Genomic DNA, 19,575 nt, shown 5'->3' on the forward strand with positions numbered 1-19,575 from the left:
AGATAATTCAGTTTTACTGAATATAGATGGATTTGAATCTTAGATAAATATGGCAAATATTTACATGGATAAGCATCTAAAATATCAACACTGATTTGTGCCCATGTTTAATACATTTCCTTGGTATATAGATGAGATATATGAAGTTTAGCTATATATTTTTTTAAGTTTTCTGAATAGACTTTTTAATTGAAGTATAAGTGATTGAAACCTCTGTAAAATAGCACATTTCCTCAAAAGTTTGTGGAATAAATTAAGTTTACTAACAAATAAGGGGCAACTATAATGATGTATAATGATGAAAAATAGATATGCTTTGGTTTTCTGAATCAGAAAGGTGATGAATAATTAATGGTGGGGCATAACTCAGGAGTCTTAAGGTTGAAACCTGAGTGAAAAATTAGCATCTTGTAGAACAGGGTGGGAATTTGAGAGCGTTCATTTCTCCTGAAGTTTCACTTTGCAAATTCATGCTACTTTGTTTAATCTCTCTTTCATTTATTCACTGATTCATTAATATATTTATTCACTTATTTTATTTAATTTAGATATTTGATATTCAATCATATGCATTTATTAAGTAGCTAATGATGTAAAATATTGCTTAAATGTAATTAATACAAGACTAGTGCAGATTATAAATCTTCTTTCATGTAATTACAGCATGAACTTAAGGTCACATGTGGAAATATTTTGAGGTATAACAATTACATACCTCTAAAAAAGGAATTTTATTTTGAGGTATAACAATTACATATCTCTAATAAAGGAAACAAGGAAATACCATCATGGCAAGAAGGTCTTTTTGTAAGTGTTGAAAAATTTTTTGAACAATGCTAAACATTGTTTAAAGTGCCTTACATATATTAAGTCCTCACTACAACCCTTAAAGTGGCACTATTGTTATCAACATGTTTAGATGGCTACTATGTGGTGGAGATAGGATCTGAACCCAGGCAACATTTGCTATGATGTGTTTACCTGGACTTTGATGGGATTATCGTTTTGGTATGAAAAATCTTAGGGAGGAAGGGAATTTCCAAGTTTGGAGAATAAAAAGAACTGAAAAGAAAAAACAGGAAGAGGATACATCTGATTGGAACTGAGGCTGATGGGAATTAGTGATTGGGAAGGTGAAATGAACAGAGTGTGGATAGGTAAGAGAGAACTGGGAACGACAGATTGAGAATTTTGGAAGTTATCTGGAGAAAGAGAGAGACTGAGAGTTTTGAGTGAAGGAGTGGAATTATGAAAGCAGTGTTTTGTGAACAGTAATCTTGCCTGGTATGGGTTATTTGCTTGAGATACATCTGAGGGAGTGGTTAATCAATCATGCAGTAAGGTCAGAATTATGGAAGTCAAATCCTTAGCCAAGAAAGTTGGAATAAGTAGATTCAAGTGATTTGGGCCCTTCTAGATTCTCTTTAAAATTTAAACTGTTAAAATCAATTAAAAGAAGAGCTTTCTGTGACCACACCCTCCATTCCCTCCACTTTGCATATACAACCACTCTTTCTGAGGTCATGCTTTGATTCATGAGATTTCCAGCCTAGTGACCACTCCATTATCCACCCCCCAATGTACTGCTTTATTTTCCATTCACTTATTTATTTTTTACATCTTTATTGAGGTATAATTGCTTTACGTTGTTCTTAGTTTCTGCTGTATAACAAAGTGAATCAGCTATATGTATACCTATATCCCCATATCCCCTCCCTCTTGTGTTTCCCTCCCACCCTTCTAGGTGGTCACAAAGCACCCTCCCTGTGCTATGTGGCTACTTCCCACTAGCTATCTATTTTACATTTGGTAGTGTATATATGTCCATGCCACTCTCTCACTTTGTCTCAGCTTACTGTTCCCCCTCTCCGTGTCCTCAAGTCCATTCTCTACATCTGCATCTTTATTCCTGTCCTGCCCCTAGGGTCTTCAGAACCTTTTTTTTTTTTTAATTCCATATATATGTGTTAGCATACGGTATTTGTTTTTCTCTTTCTGACTTACTTCACTCTGTATGACAGACTCTAGGTCCATCTACCTCACTACAAATAACTCAATTTCATTTCTATTTTTAGCTGAGTAATATTCCATTGTATATATGTGCCACATCTTCTTCATCCATCTGTCGATGGACATTTAGGTTGCTTCCATGTCCTGGTTATTGTAAATAGAGTTGCAATGAACATTGTGGTACATAGCTCTTTTTGAATTATGGTTTTCTCTGAGTATATGCTCACTAGTGGGATTGCTGGGTCCTATGGTAGTTCTAGTTTTAGTTTTTTTAAGGAACCTCCATACTGTTCTCCATAGTGGCTGTATCAATTTACATTCCCACCAACAGTGCAAGAGGGTTCCCTTTTCTCCACACCCTCTCCAGCATTTGTTGTTTGTAGATTTTCTGATGATGCCCATTCTAACTGGTGTGAGGTGATACCTCATTGTTGTTTTGATTTGCATTTCTCTAATGATTAGTGATGTTGAGTATCTTTTTATGTGTTTGTTGGCAATCTGTATATCTTCTTTGGAGAAATGTCTATTTAGGTCTTCTGCCCATTTTTGGATTGGGTTGTTGTTTTTTTTTTTTTGCGGTACGCGGCCTCTCACTGTTGTGGCCTCTCCCACTGCAGAGCACAGGCTCCGGACGCGCAGGCTCAGCAGCCATGGCTCACGGGCCCAGCTGCTCTGCGGCATGTGGGATCTTCCCAGACCGGGGCATGAACCCATGTCCCCTGCATCGGCAGGCAGACTCTCAACCACTGCGCCACCAGGGAAGCCCAGGTTGTTTGTTTTTTTGATATTGAGCTGCATAGCTGCTTGTATATTTTGGAGATTAATCCTTTGTCAGTTGCTTTGTTTGCAAATATTTTCTTCCATTCTGAGGGTTGTCTTTTCATCTTGTTTATGGCCTCCTTTGCTGTGCAAAAGCTTTTAAGTTTCACTAGGTCCCATTTATTCATTTTTGTTTTTATTTCCATTTCTCTAGGAGTTGGATCAAAAAGGATCTTGCTGTGATTTATGTCATAGAGTGTTCTGCCTATGTTTTCTTCTAAGAGTTTTATAGTGTCTGGCCTTACATTTAGGTCTTTAATCCATTTTTTTTTTGTATGGTGTTAGGGAGTGTTCTAATTTTATTCTTTTACATGTAGCTGTCCAGTTCTCCCAGCACCACTTGTTGAAGAGGCTGTCTTTTCTCCATTGCATTTAATTTTGTAAAATCCAGTTGAATTTGTAAGGTCCAACTTTTCACTAGGATCCTCACCAATACTCTGATCTCCCTTGCTTCTCTGTATTTCATCATAAAACTCTAATGGATAAAAAAAACAAACACATAGATAATTATTTTTGTACAAATTCTCTGTGCTCTCACCCCAATCTCCCACCTAAGAAGTCTAATACTGCTTGAGTCACACAATGGGATAAATCGATGTCACTAAAAATTCTTGTTCACTAACCTCAAAAGTGCTTTCAAACTTTGCCCCAAACTCCTGTTATTCATTGAGTCAACAGTCTCCCACTTCTCAAAATGTTTTTTAAAAATTATATTTATTTTTGTTTTATCTTAAAGCATGCACAAAATTGAAGAGAAACCATGAGTATCTGTCATTTGCTTCAACAATTATCAGTGCAGCCAAACTTGCTTCATGTAGTTCAACACACAGCTCCTGCCCTATGTATTATTTTGAAGGTAAACTTGGACATCTTATTGTTTTATCCATCAATAATTCAGAGAATATCTCTAAAAGATATGAGCATTATTTTCAACATATTCACAATATCACTGTTAAAATAATGATAATTTCTTATCATTAAACATTTATCTTAAAGCTATTTGATGATGATGATGATTTTTACAGTTGGTTTGGTTGGAGTCAGGATAAAAACAATATCCCCACATAGCATGTATAGGATCTATCTTTTAATTAAAGGTCCTTCACCCTTCATCTTTGTTTTCCCTTGCCATTTTATTATTGAAGCAGAAACTAACACACCATTGTAAAGCAATTATACTCCAATAAAGATGTTAAAAATAAATAAATAAATAACCAAAACAAAAAAGAATCAGGTAATTTGTTATGTGAAACCTCCATCCTTTTAAAAATTACTAACTACATCATTTTATTGTCTTTTTCTTGGCGGGGGGTGGGGGGTCAAGCCATTTTGTTGAGGGACTTCAGGGGAGTGTTGAAGGGCTAGGAGGACAATGAGATCTGACATTCTTTTCCTGGCTGGGATTCTCCAGTTTCACAGTCACTGAAAGCTATTGTCTTTTTTTTTCTTTAATTTGATTGGATTATAGTTGATTTACAATGTTGTTTTAGCTTCAGGTGTACAGCAAACTGATTCAGTTATACATATACATATATTCTTTCTTTTTTCAGATTCTTTTCTCATATAGGTTATCACTGAATGTTGAGTTGGTTATCTATATATAGTAGTGTGTGTATGTTAATCCCCAGATCCTGATTTATCCCTCCCCCCAATGTCTCCTCTTTGGTAACCATAAGTTTGTTTTTGATATCTGTAAGTCTGTTTCTGTTTTGTAAATAAGTTCATTTGTATCATTTTTAAAAATTAGATTCCACATATGAGTGATATCATATGATATTTGTCTGACTTCACTTTGTATAATAATCTCTAGGTCCATCCATGTTGCTGCAAATAGCATTATATCATTCTTTCTTATGGCTGAGTAATACTCCATTGTACATATGTATCACATCTTCTTTTAAAAAGTTTCTTTATCCCCCGTTTTCCCAGCAAACTGGCAGTTAGATCTAGAGACCTGTCAGATTCAGCTCTAATGATTTTGGTAAGAATACATCATAGCTGGTGCTGTGCTGTCTCTCTAAACATGATGATAAGATTTGGATCAGATACTATTAGCCTGATTCACCCCTTATACAGTTTTTCATTATCCTTTCATAAATAATTTTAGCAGCCATGGATGACTACTGTTTACATCTATTATTTCATTAAGGTTTGCAAAATGGTGATTTTTTTATTATTTATTCTGCCATGAAAACAAAGCTAAGAGGAAAGAGGAAAAATGTTCTAGGAATGGGGTGTGTGCTGTGTTTCTTGTATTCGCAATCTCCTTTATTCTATATCACCAAATATGTGAGGACTGAGCTGGAAAATCTTCATCCTTGGGAGAGGCAGAGGGAGGAACATTCACACAAGTTAACAAATTTTGTCCCTGCCATAATAAATATTACAATTGTGGGCACAAAGAAAGAAGTGGCAAATTCTTCTTGGGAGTTAGAAGTAGTTAGATGGAAAAAATAATGTGTGTTTGTGTGTGTGTGCATTTATACATGTGGGAACATGATGATAAAACTGGAGAAAAAGAGGAGGCAGAAAATGGTGGACTTTAATAATCATATAAAGTAAATTTTTTTCCTAATAGGCAGAGAGATAAAAAGTTTTAAGCAAGAAAATATGAAAAATTTGTGTTGTAGCAAGATCACATTTCTAGCAGCATGAAGAATGGACTGACAGGGAAAGATTGAAGGCAGACCAGTGTAGTCCTTATTCCTGTAGCTGAAATGAAAAGGATGAAGGTGTGAACCTTTAGTTGCAGTAGAGAGAGTCCTTTATACCCCTAGCTCAGCACCTGTTAAACTATACTGTAATTTCTAGTCTGTCTTCTGCATTTAACTGCAATGAATATCAAACAAAGGTGATGGGAGCAATTTTCCCCAGGTGCAGGTAATAAAAGTAGATAATTTTAAAGTGCCAATAAAACGACTATAAATTAATCTCCTTTTTATTATTACAATGCACCGGCAATTCTAAACAACGTTAGTATTAAAATACTCCTCCCCGATAAAAAATATTTTGTTGGTCTAAGTTCTGATTTTTCTTTTCATTAGTTTTAACTAATCACTTTCCATTTGGTCTCTTAACAGCATTTTAAAGAAAACTTAGTTTGCATCTACCTTAGTGCCTGCGGCTGCAATCGGAGACTGGGGGCCAAAGAGAAAAAGAAAGTAGGTGGGTATAACAAGAATTTACTCATGAGAATATAATCCTGAACAAGGTGATTCTTATTAAAATATTCTTCATTAATATATTCTTCAACAGAAGAATGATATATTCATTTAAAAAAGTTGTATTTGGAAGTGTCTACAATAATATTTTTATAAATATTTTTCTGGAATATCTTCATCTGCTCCAGTCTTCTTACATATTTAAACTTATAGACGTTTGTCTTTCCTTATACAGTTCCATTTTCAACATCCTTATAGGTACAAATCCAAATTCCCTTTCAAGTCCCAGTTCAAATTTCACTTCTATTGTAAAGTTGTTTCTTTCCTCTAAACTTATGTAGCAATATTATGCCTTTATGTGTAAAGGCAGTACAGCCCACCCACTGCCTACCCTTAATCAAGGGTCATTGTGTACACATTGCAAAATTGAAATTAAATCCATTTTTATTATTGTTTATTCACTGCTGTATATTTAACACATCTGATAAAGTGCTTTGCCCACAGTAGGCAAATTAGAAACAGGCATAGATTACTTTGAATTCATTTAAGATTTTTTAAAATATTAAATTTTAAGATTTTTAAAACTTTTAAGATTCTTTCAACCCTGCAGTTGTGTGATTCTTTTAACCTCTGTATGTTATGCTTCAAAGTGAATACTTTGGGGACTGTAGAATAGAGAGGGAGAAAAAAATTGAAAAAAAAATAGATTTATGTTTAAGGGTTTTATAAGAAACTCTTCCAAATTATATCCATTTTTAATGAACATAATACTTTGGTAATATTTGCTTAACTAATCTGTACTAAAAACACTAATATACAAGGTCACAGGTTATGTTTATGGCAAACAAAGGTAAACACTGTGGAGGAGAAGACATAATTTTAAGGCCTGGTGATTGCATCTCTAGCAAGAGATGCTTAAATCACATTCATCCAAATTGGAACAAACTATGAAATATTTTTAAAAATAGTCTTTTGATTCATCTCTCATGAGAGATTAGAAATGTAGGACCAATGAGTGGGATTTGGCCTGAAAACATTGTAAAATAGCTTTTAGCAAGCCTAGTGAGGCAGGAAGAGTACCTACCAAGGACTGTTAAGGAAATTCTTACATTGAAAAGGATGTTTACTTGTTTGCCAAAATCATTCACACCTACTGTGTGCCAGAAGCTGTCTACTTAATTGTGTCCCCTCATACAAAGAAAAGTAAGAGCTTAACCTATATGAAAAATATTTCAGAACAATGGAAAATACAAATGTATATCATTACTCTTATATACTATAAAACATAAATAATATGTAGAGCAAAAGAGGATGTTTTTAAAGTGCTCTGATATTTCTGAGAATGGAATGATTAATAATTCTGTCCTTAAGGATTAAAGAAAGCTTTGGAAAGTAGGTGGTATTTGAACTGAAATATGCAGTATGGGAAAGATTTCAAATGTGAATGAAGAAGTTTGTGTGCATTTTGTGGGGGGATGGTGACATCCAGGTGCAGTAGAGTCTTAGCAAGTCACTAGTAACTGGTGTGCAGTTTGCTTCTGGTTGTGAATCTGCAAAGGATGGATTGGTTCTATAGTAGATTACAAATGGCCACAAATCCTTTGTTGCTCCTCCCATTAAGAGGTATAGTGTATTTCCATATCCCTTGAATGTGAAATGACTTGCTTTGACCAAAAGAATGCAGGGTAAGTGATGTTGTATGAGTTTGGAGCCAGGCCTCGAGATCATTGCAACCTCCTGTCTTACATTCTTGGAACAACCAAGCGTGAACAAATCTCAGTCAGATATCTGGAGAAGATACGTAGAGAATTGAGGCACCTTGATTGAAACCTGTCAATGCCAAATATGGAGTGAGACCATTATAGTTTATTTGACCACTGACAAATTATCGGTTGATTGTCCAGAATAGTCAGCCCACGTGAGATCAGTGGAAGGACAGCCCAGCTGATCTCAGTCCAGATTGCCGATTCTCAGAATCATGAGCTGATAAATGGTTGTTGTTTTTTTAAGCCACTAAGTTTTGGAAGTGGTCTATTGTCACACAAAGGCAAATTGATATGAAGCCACTGTATTGAGGGCCTATAATGTGATACTAAAGTTTTTGGATTTTATTTTCAAAAAGTGGGGGACTTCGATATACTATCAATGAACAGGGGAATTTGAAATTAAAAACACACTACCATTAACATTAGCACTCCCTAAAATGAAAAGCTTAGGTATAAATCTAACAGAATATGTACAATCTCTGTATGAGGAAAACTACAAAACTCTGATGAACTGAATCAAATAAGAACGAAATAAATGGAGAGATATTTCATGCCCATGGATAGGAAAAGTCTACATTGTCAAGATGTCAGTTCTTCTCAACTTGTTCTGTAGATTCAATGCAATCTCAATAAAAATCCCAGCAAGTTTTTTTGTGGATATCAACAAACTGTTTCTAAAGTTTATATAAAGAGGGAAAAGACTCAAAATAGCCAACACAATATGGAAAGAGAAGAACAAAGTTAGAGGACTGATGTGATCCAACTTCTAGACTTACCATAAAGCTACAGTAATCAGGAAAATGTGGTATTGTTTAAAAAAAAAGAAAAGACAAATAGATCAATTAAACAAAATAGAGGTCCCCCAAATAGACCCATATAAATATAGTCAGCTGATCTGCGACAAAGAAGAAAAGGCAACAGTGGAGCAAATGGTTTTAAAACAACTGGACGTCCACATGCGAAAAATGAATCTGAACACAGACCTTACACCCATCACAAAAATTAATTCAAAATTGATCACAGACCTGAATGGAGAATGCAAAACTATAAATCTCCTAGAAGATAACACAGGAGAAATCTTGGGTATGACAATGAATTTTTTAATATAACACCAAAAACGCAATCCATGAAAGAAATAACTGGTAAGCCAGACTTGATTAAATTAAAACCTTCTACCTGTGAAAGACAATGTCAAGAGAATGAGAAAACAAGCTACAGACTAGGAGAAAACGTTTGCAAAAGAAATATCAGATGAATGACTGTTACGCAAAATACATAAAGAATGCTTAAAATTCAACAATAAGAAAACAAATAACTGGATTAAAAAATGGGTCAAAGACATTAACAGGCATCTCACCAAAGAAGACATATAGGTGGGAGAAAAACATATGAAAAGATGCTCCACATTATGCATCATCAGGGAAGTGTGAATTAAAATGATGAGATACTACTACAAACCAATTAGAATGGCCCAAATCTGGAACATTGACAATACCAAATGCTGATGAAGATGTGAAGGAACAAGAACTCTCATTCATTGCTGGTGGGAATGCAAAATGGTATAGCCACTTTGGAAGACAGTCTGGCAGTTCCCTACAAAACTAAATATCCACTTACCACATGATCTAGTAATCACACTCTTTGGTATATACCCAAAGGAGTTGAAAACTACATCCAAACAAAAATCTATACATGGATGTTTATAGCAGCTTTATTTATAGCTGCCATAACTTGGAAGGAACCAAGTTGTCCTTCAGTAGGTGAATGGATAAATAAACTGTGGTAAATCCAGACAGTGGAATATTATTCAGCACTAAAAAAAAAAAGAGATATCAAGCCATGAAAAGACATGGAGGAACCTTAAATGCACATTACTAAGTGAAAGAAGCCAAATCTGGAAACGCTATGTACTGTATGATTCCAATTATATAACATTCTGAAAAAAACAACCCTATGCAGACAGTAAAAAGAACAGCAGTTGCCAGTGGTTGGGGGAAGGGTGAGGAATGAATAAGCATTCATGACTGGGGGGCAGTGAAAATACTCTGTGTGATACTATAATGATGGATATGTGTCATTATGCATTTATCCAAACCCCCAGAATGTAAAATACTAAGTGTGAACAATAATGTAAACTATGGACTTTGGGTGATAACGATGCATCAATGTAGGTTCATCAATTATAACAATGTACAATTCTGATGGGGGATGTTGATAATGGAGGAGGCTGTGCATATTGGAGGGTAAGGGGTACACGGGAAATTTCAGTACCTTCCTCTCAATTTTGCTGTGAAACTAAAATTGCTAAGTTCTTCAAAAAAAAGTAGGGAGCCTTAAAATGACTATGCGATACAATTGTGTCTACCTACCTGCAACCTGACACAGCACAGCAGCTGTTATATAAATGTTTTCTGTCTTGCTAAGTTGCACCTTTCCTGGTCCTTTGGCTACAGAGAGCAGGATTTTGTTGGGCCTTGCTTCTTCTGCACCTGTTAGTATTGCGGGGTTACCAGCTTCAGCGATATATAGACAAAAAGAAAACCCAAGAAATTCTGTCACTATGCTGTTTTTTGATCCCAATGCTTCTAGCCAGCTTTCCTTCTTTTATGGGCCTTTCAGAGCCTCTTAAGTGTGTTTGTATATAATGTCCAGGGTTTTCAGTTATACTTAGTGGGAGAAATAAGGAAAAGTATATCTACTCCATTTTTCCAACACTGAAAATCTCACAATTTCACTTTTGTTTCCTTTTCTCATCTTAGTTAGTACTCAATTTATGTTTCCACTTGAACTAATAATAAAACATCAGGTCACAAGTTAAGTAAATACTGTATATCAAACAAAAGGTATTGTCCAAAAATACTCAACTTCAATGACTTTCCAGCTCTTTTGACTTATGGTGATCCGCCAGATTTTATCTCCTGATTCTTTGGAAAAGAAGTTTTATACAGCAGTTTTAGTCTAACTCATCTTTAAATTTCGGAGTCTCCTTTTCTTCAGGGAAGAGTCCTCATTCTAGCTTCCTCCCTTGATTCTATGGTAAACCCAACTGGACCAGCCAGGATCTAGTCTCTGTGTGAATGTGTAATGATTTGGGAGAATCAGACCATAAGCTTCTTCCCAAGGGCAATAGCTAGTAATTTGTATTTCTTGAATATGTTGTTAACCTTTGAGCCAAATGTTTGGTGTATGGTAAGTGCTCAACAGACTAACAGACAAATTCTTACCATTGCAATTCTATTTGAAGTTTTGTGTTGGGAAAAAATAGAGTAGATGTGAAGTGTTCTTCAGATCTATTCCCTGCCTTGCACTGCTAGGCTTTGTATCACAAGGGGATCACCTCTATCAAATTAATTTTCCTAGGCTCCTTTGCGAACTGCTTCTACTTATATTGGGACAATGGAAAGTGTTCGTGGGGAATTGGAATGTGGGAAGCTAGGACAATTTCTCCCCTCTCTCTTTGTTTTGGGAGGTATCTTTGGAAGTGATTCTGACTCCTTAGTAGACAGAGCTCTTTTTATTCCCAATCTTTTTTTTTTAATTGGCGTATAATTGCTTTACAATGTTTAGTTTCTGCTGTACAATGAAGTGAATCAGCTATATTTTACATATATCCCCTCCCTCTTGGATCTCCCTCCTAAACCTCCCCCCCCAATCCTGCCCATCTAGTTCATCTCAGAGCACGGAGCTGAGCTCCCTGTGCTATACAGCAGGTTCTCACTAGCTATCTATTTTACACATGGTAGTGTATATATGTCAATCCTAATCTCCCAGTTCATCCCGCCCTCCCCTTCCCACCATGTCCGCATGTCCATTCTCTATGTCTGCATCTTTATTCCTGCCCTGCAAATAGGTTCATCTGTACCATTATTTTAGATTCCACATGTATGCATTAATATATGATATTTGTTTTTCTCTTTCTGACTCACTTCACTCTGTATGACAGACTCTAGGTCCATCCACATTTCTACAAGTGACCCAATTTCATTCCTTTGGATGGCTAATAGTCCAATGTATATATGTATCACATCTTCTTTATCCATTCATCTGTCGATAGACATTTAGTTTGCTTCCATGTCCTGGAAGCAAGTCTCTAGCTTGTCAACATTAAGGTTGAACACATCATTCACCAGTTTGGGATTTTAAAGGAAAATTGAAGACAATGTAACAACTGAATATTTTAAAAGAAGAGTCAATAGAGATCAAGGAATTCTAATATACTTTCCTTTTTTTAAACAAATACATAAAGCTCTTTACCATTTCCCTCAATTATTTTGATTAACATTATAGTCAGATCTTTCAGAGCATCATTATACCAATTTTCACAGCCTGATGTAAGGACTCATTTCACAGCAATAACCATGACTAGCATTAATAGATGAATGTCAGTGTCATAACACAAGATTATAAGGCATATTTACATCATCTTAACATACATACAGAACACCATACACATACACAAAAATATCACAGATCCAGAACAAATAAGATTCAATCTCCTAGACAGCTTACATTTATAGGCTTTGCCTGAACCTTTCTTTTTTTTTTTTTGCTATTTTTTCATAATTTTTTTCTTTCCAAGCAGCAAACAAATCTTCCCTACGTCTTGTGAATTATTTGTAACATTGTGCTCATGCAAACATAATATTTGTTTTATTGCATTAACATTTAAACAGTTTTGGATTTGGGTCCCCAAACCATGATCTAACATTTTACTTGATGTGGCTTCATCCATATTGTCACTTTACTTGGAGTGATATGATGATTTTGTTTTTGGTGACTTACAAAATGACAAACATGACCACAGTTCAAAAATCAAGATTCTAAGCTTCTTGGTCATGCATATTTTGCTTTCATTCTTGCAAAACGGTTTGAATCAGGAACACCATTTGATTCAACATTTATGAGTTTTCTTTCTTAAAAATCATATTTCTAAAAACAACAACAACAATAAAAAGAATGAAAGAAAATACTGTCCCACATCCACTGTTCACAAAAAGGAAGAGCAGCAAGAATCACACTGACCATTGTTAGTACACAGTCAGGTGGTGACACCGTAGTAAACACTGGACGTCATTGAAATACTGCAGGAATGTGATAATTACTATAACCCGTACTTCTGTAACAGTTCAGACTGCCACTGGCGTTTGCGCTCTGGAAAATAATCTGGAATGTGGATTTTTTTAAAATCCTGAATACACTTTTTCATTTCTTCTTCCACACTTAGCTTCTCACAGACTTTCTTTTTGGAAAGATTGGTTTCCCGGGATTTGCTGATGAGTGTCTGAAAGAGTTCACTGTTTCTGCGTTTGTCTGGTGGGGGCATCCATTGCACAGGTGCTTTTTTGGAAGGACGATCCAACGTTAAGGTGTTAGGTTGGTGAGCTGTCGCCTGCTGGGCACTGGGTGGGTTGTCCTGGGGAGTGCTTGCCTCTGAGTGGCTGTCACAACTGGAAGTGGAGAGCTCATTACAGGAAGTCCCACTCTCACTTCCTTTATCTGTGACTTTGTCATGTTTCCTATCTTCATGCTCTTGTTTAGGTGACACTATTTTCTGAGATGGTCCTAAAAAGGAAAAAAGGAGTAGGAAAACTGAGTAAGAAGTGGGAAGGTCAAATTAAGCAAGCTTTATATTTTTTATATTAAACCAAGAACATTTAAGAAAAATGCCGTTTGTTGCACTAGTTTATATTTGAAGGATTAAATACAACACCTGGTGTTGTTAATGTATATTGAAACATGCAACATGGTGATTAATTATTTATAACAATAAAATTCGGGAGGTTTGCTTGATGAGCATTTATGCCATAAAAGATTTTCAGTAACTTTATGCCAAAAGAGATTTTTGTTATTTCAGTTACTAGTTCCTGAAATCTGAAAAAGATACCATATATAAATATTTTGCTAGTCCCATAACTATTTCACTAGACAGTTCAGTTCTGTTTTAGCGAATGGCATTAGTTGTCCTTTGCATATATATTTCACCATTATAAAAGCAGAAAGTGGGCTTCCCTGGTGGCGCAGTGGTTTAGAGTCCGCCTGCCGATGCAGGGAACACGGGTTTGTGCCCCGGTCCGGGAAGATCGCACATGCCGCGGAGCGGCTTGGGCCTGTGAGCCATGGCCGCTGAGACTGTGCTTCCGGAGCCTGTGCTCCGCAACGGGAGAGGCCACAACAGTGAGAGGCCCACGTACCGCTAAAAAAAAAAAAAAAAAAAAGCAGAAAGTACCATTGCTCTGTTTTACAAAGTAGCAGCATTCTCCAGGCCCAGAAGTGCAATAGCATCATTTGTGCTTCTAGGAGAGAGGCTGGTTTAAATCTTATCCTCCATCTCTTAATCTTGCTTCCTGTCTATTTCCTTGGAGAGAATTATGAAAGTGATGTAAAATATATATGTGCCTAATATTATGCTGAAAACTAGGGTTGAAATATAGTATTCTCTTAAATTAAAAGGCTTACCATTTGAGGTAAATTACCTAGGAGGACAATTTTCAGAAAGTGATAGTTTGCCAAGACAATTATTTCAAATACACAAACAGTTTATTTCCAAGAGGGAGCATATATTATTCTCTTTGACTGTGCTGTGGGATTAGGACCTCCATCTAACATTTATTGAATACCACCACATACCCAGAACTATAATAAAACCTTGATTTAACTGGAGCCCAACCATTCAGAAATATAAGTTGCCCAAATCTTATTTTTTTCTTGTAGTCAACTTTTATGAACAAGTTATATAAATCAGAATTGAAGGGAAAAGCATCAATATTTTAAGCAATTGCCTAGGGGATTCTGCTGTGCAGCCAGAATCGAGAACTGATCTAATTCAGAGGTTTCAACTTTAGCCACATATGGAATTACTTGGAAAGCTTAGATTATTGATGCCTTGGTCTTAACCCCAGACATCCTGCTTTAATGAAATGCTACCTGACCATCAGGTCATTTAATAAATTCAGGTGATTTCAACATGCAGTCAAGATTATGAGCCTTTCCTCAGTCTAACATACATGAATTGAGTTAATAACCAATATGAATAGTTTATATAAGTCAGAAGGTGGGGAAACAAACCAACAAAAATACTTTTCATAATAGCACTTACTAAGTACTACCCACTGTTGGATGTTATCACCAATTTTCCTATTTAAAATCAGAAGAAAAAAACATTGATACCAGACATTTAGTTGAGTGGGATTAAGATTTTTAAAAGCTTTAGAAACTTTTGGAAGTGATGAAAATATTCTATATCTTGACTGTAGAGTTAAATACAGGACTGTATACATTGTGAAAAACACAGAATTGCAGAGCTAAAATGGATGGGTTTTTCTGAATGTAAACTATATCTGAATTAACCTAACCAAAAACATACAAAAAATCCGAAAAGCTTTAAAGAATGTGTACTTATTTGAGAGACGGTGTTAACCAATATTTCATACTTCCTTTGTCCACAATACAGTAAAAGCAGAACAAATGCAGATGCTTATGAAAGCTTAGTAAGAAAGTGCACTAATACATTTCAGAAGCATTTGCAACCATGGATTAAAGAAAACAGACACAAACAGTTGTTTCCTTTAAGTCTCTGCCATTTTCATTTATGGTAAGAGAGAAAGGGGGTGAATCTGAGGGATGGGGGTGGAGAAGATACACTTCCTAATACTCCTTGCTGACTTACCCACATCCATTCTGTACCCTCCACTGTCTTTAGTGGCTGATATGGACACAAACCATGTCCTTAGGCTCCCCTGCCTTGTGGTTTTCAGTTGGATTCAGCCAGTGATAAAGACTGGCAAGATCATGTACTACCTGACCTCACCCCCAGGATTTCTGTGATCTGGTTTCATCTTTGGACCAAAAGGCACAGCCCTGTCTGGCAGCTCTCTCCACTTCTCTCACCTTCCCCCCCTCCCTCTGCCACCCCTCTTTCTGGATTCCATTAAACTAGGCTCACATCTTCAGGCCTACAGGTATCAACCATTTCCACTGTAACTGGCATGAAGGTATTGCCTACACTGTTACAAACTGACAATATTCAACTGTGCTCAAATTACTCAACTGGATATGCCTTCTCTTTCTTCTGGGACCTTGACTGATAGACCCATACCGGTCATTAACCATCCATTGACTAGAAGGGTGTTATTTGTAGGATCAGGTTTTTTTTAGTGGCATCAGGTTTTAGTGGCAATAATATTGAAAAGGGAGTGAGTTTGAAGTCCTACTGAACTGGAATCAAATTCCAGCTCTCTGGCAAATAGTCTTGTGGCCTTGAGCAAGATACTTAGCTTCCCTAAGTCTCAATTTCCTTATCTATAAAATGGTAGTAGTAGTACTTCCCTCATAGGGTTATTTTGAGATTAAATAAAATACCATACAAAAGGGCCTAGTACAGTAATTCTCAACATTGAGAGTATATCATTGTAATTAAAAAAAATGTACATATGTTCAGGTCCCATCTCTGGAGATTTTAAGTTTGCTGAAGGGTTTGTGTGTATGTATTTATATGGAGGTCAGAGTGGTGAAGGAGGTATAGCATCTGCTTATCTAATTATCTTAATGGCAGAATGTGATCCCAAGCTGGCATGATGCCCACCAGCCTAGTAAAATGTAGGATATAAATAAATGGTTTTTTACCCTTTCTGTCAATCTTCTGCATTTCTTTAACCAGAAATCTCCATAGAGGAATCTAAGATTTTCATTCCCAATAATGACTAAAGGATTAAATTGCAAATACCTGGGAAAACCAATTTATGTTTAAGGATAAATGATTGATGAGAATTTTTTCCTGTTAATAGGCAGGGGAATAGAGCATTAGATAAAGATACCCAGGCAGAAAAGTAATAACATCAGAGAGGAAGACAGTACAGAAAGAGGATACTAGGTACCTCCAAAGCAAATGGTTCATTCTGTTTTTTATTCACTGGGGAAAAAACTGTTAATGAGCTAGGCTAGCTGTTTATATACAGAGCTATATAAGTCCATGTGTTAACTAAATAAATTACATATATACAGTTATTATGCCTAATGGCATTATAATTTATTCATGGAAATAAGACTCTTCCCCATCCCCTCCCCAAAATACACACAAGCAAATGCAGACTCCACAATACAGTAGGATGCAACATATGTATGATGGAAATGGATTGCTCTTGTTTCTAGTATAAGATGGAATCTCAAGGAAGACTTCTTTGAAGAAGGCATTGATGAGCTTAGCCAACAGAATTTTATTGAGCACCACTACGTTCCAGGCACTGTGTTGGGATCTAAAGGAAGCACATAATGGGTGCTCCAGGGAAGTTCACAGACTATTTTATGGTATTTTTATAACATAAAGTGTTTAAAAGCATGCTGCACTGTAGAATATCTTCCACTATAGACTTTAAACTCTATGAAAAAAAGTGGAGGTGGGAACCCGAATTTTCTATGGTCTTAAAAGCACCTTTTTTTTTTCCAAAAAAGAACTTGGAATAGGTACAGATATTAACAAGAATTAATAAATTTACACTTTTATTTCTCATCCCTCCTACTTCTTAAGTTATCTTTGGCAAGATGGACTCCCAATCAAGAGACCAAATAGGTTCAGATGTTTACTTAAGAGAAAATGCATAACTTAATTTTGTCCACAATTTTTGGTTTGTTTTTGAAGTGTAATTGGTCTACAGAGCTATGTTAGTTCCTGTTACACAACACAGTGATTTAATATTTCTATACATTCCAAAGTAGTCACCACAATAAGTCTATTTATGTCACCATACAAAGATATTACATAGTTATTGACTATATTCCCCACATTGTACATTTCATACCTGTGAGTCATTTATTTTGCAACTGGAAGTTTGTACCTCTTAATCTCCCTCACCTATTTCCCTTATATATACCACATCTTCTTTAGCCATTCATGTATTGATTGGCACTTAGATTCCTTCCCCATCTTGGCTATTGCAAATAATGCTGCAATGAATATAGAGGTGCATGCATCTTTTCTAGTTAGTATTTTCATTTTCTTTGGGTAAATATCTAGGAGTGGAATTGCTGGATCATATGTTAGTTCTATTTTTAATTTTTTGAAGAACCCACTTTTTTTTTTTTTTTCGGTACGCGGGCCTCTCACTGTTGTGGCCTCTCCCATTGCGGAGCACAGGCTCCAGACGCGCAGGCTCAGCGGCCATGGCTCATGGGCCCAGCCGCTCCGCGGCATGTGGAATCTTCCTGGACCGGGGCACAAACCCGTGTCCCCCGCATCGGCAGGCGGACTCTCAACCACTGCGCCACCAGGGAAGCCCAAGAACCCACTTTTGAATGTATAGAATACTATGATAGTTCTTTGTATAAATCATTAAGGGTAATAGTCTCCTTTTGATTTATGTCAGAATTTTTGATGAGGCATAATATATATTATAAATGCTATTTGATTAAGCATACTTTAAATCATTACTGATAACAGTGGATTGAAATTGGGACAAAGATATAACAATAAAATGATTTATGTGTTTTTTATGACATGAAATGTAAGAAAAATAAATGAATTAAGAGGAAATAATCATTTACTCTGGTTGCTTAGTTTTCTGTGGATGCCTGCTAATTGTAGGCTTCCAGGGATAGTTTAAAACTTTACGTCATTCCATTCAATGATCCAAAGCCCCTTGAAATGCCTTAGCACAACATGAATAATAATTTAAATAGCACTAAGTCCTCTATATATGGGAACAGCATGATTGCCAGAAACTTCTCTGTGTTTCTTCCGATAATAATATAATCAATATATATATCTAAGTGATCTTCCTAAAAGCATTTTGGCCCTCTGAGTTGCAGCACCAATCAGACAGCATAAGAAAGAAAATGAAGTATGATTTGGTGGCTTAATCAGCTGGGCTTTCTTCCATCACATAAAGAGACTAATGAATAATTATTAGAATAGGCAACAAATCAGTGAACAAGCAAATCTCACACCTATTTAAGATTTAATTTTAAAAAGGAATTAGTTATTTAAAAGTCCAATATATATGTGCAGCTAGAAACTTTCCAAAAAGTATTTGGAAAATTAAATCTTCCACTTTTCATTTGGCTATGTGCCACTAAATAGACTAGGATTTTCATCCAGGAGTTGATTGTCCTTTCAGGGGGATTTTATAGCCTTACCTAGGAGACCTGCAAGCCAGCTACCTAGGTCATGCTGCTCCACAACTAATTTTTTAAAAGAACAGTCAGGACACACATGCACACACATGTAACATACATTCTGTTCCTTTATTATGCTCACATCTTTCTTCACTGTGGGAAAAGCCTTGGAAGATCTGAGTCTGAGCTTGTCTCAGCCTCTCTAGGCAAGTACTTTGGGCTGGTCATATCACCTCTCTAATATTTGACCTTGCTGGTTAAAATTTTTGGCTTGGCCCCTAGATTCATTTATGTTATAAAGTTCTATAATTCTAAATTATATAATGAATAGGAAAGACTTTTCCATGTAGTAAAATTCTAATCAAATATTAAATATAAAACATGAAAGAGTCCCCATTAATAGAAATTACCTCTTAGAATGGAGAAACAAATTCAATTTCAACTTAAGTACTTCACAGAATTACAGGGTTCAAGGATAACTTTCTTCCACGTTCATTGATAGGAAGGGTAGTTCTATAAGACATTATCAACTTACATTTGTTTCATTAAATCTACCCTTGTCACTGAAACACCAGCAATGAGAATGATGCTTAAGGCAACACAGTGCAGATTGGCTGAGCTCACATCCTAGTTCAAGGACTTACTAGGTGTGCTTTTTTGGCCAGGTTATTTACTTTCTTTGGGCCTCTGTTTTCTCATGTTTAAACTTCACT

At 36.0% G+C, this 19,575-nt stretch overlaps 1 protein-coding gene across 1 annotated transcript in view; it reads right to left on the reverse strand.

Moving 5' to 3' along the window:
* Positions 1 to 11,782: 11,782 nt before the first annotated feature.
* KCTD8 (potassium channel tetramerization domain containing 8) overlaps positions 11,783 to 19,575 on the reverse strand; it is a 254,775-nt gene continuing 246,982 nt past the window's right edge. Inside the window, exon 2 of the mRNA XM_032633734.1 lies at positions 11,783 to 13,318. Within this exon, the coding sequence (XP_032489625.1) occupies positions 12,858 to 13,318 (461 nt within the window). The 3' untranslated portion in view covers positions 11,783 to 12,857. The remainder of the gene's footprint in view (positions 13,319 to 19,575) is intronic.

The sequence above is a fragment of the Phocoena sinus genome, chromosome 5, assembly GCF_008692025.1.
Source record: "Phocoena sinus isolate mPhoSin1 chromosome 5, mPhoSin1.pri, whole genome shotgun sequence".
In the NCBI taxonomy this organism is placed as follows: Eukaryota; Metazoa; Chordata; class Mammalia; order Artiodactyla; family Phocoenidae; genus Phocoena; species Phocoena sinus.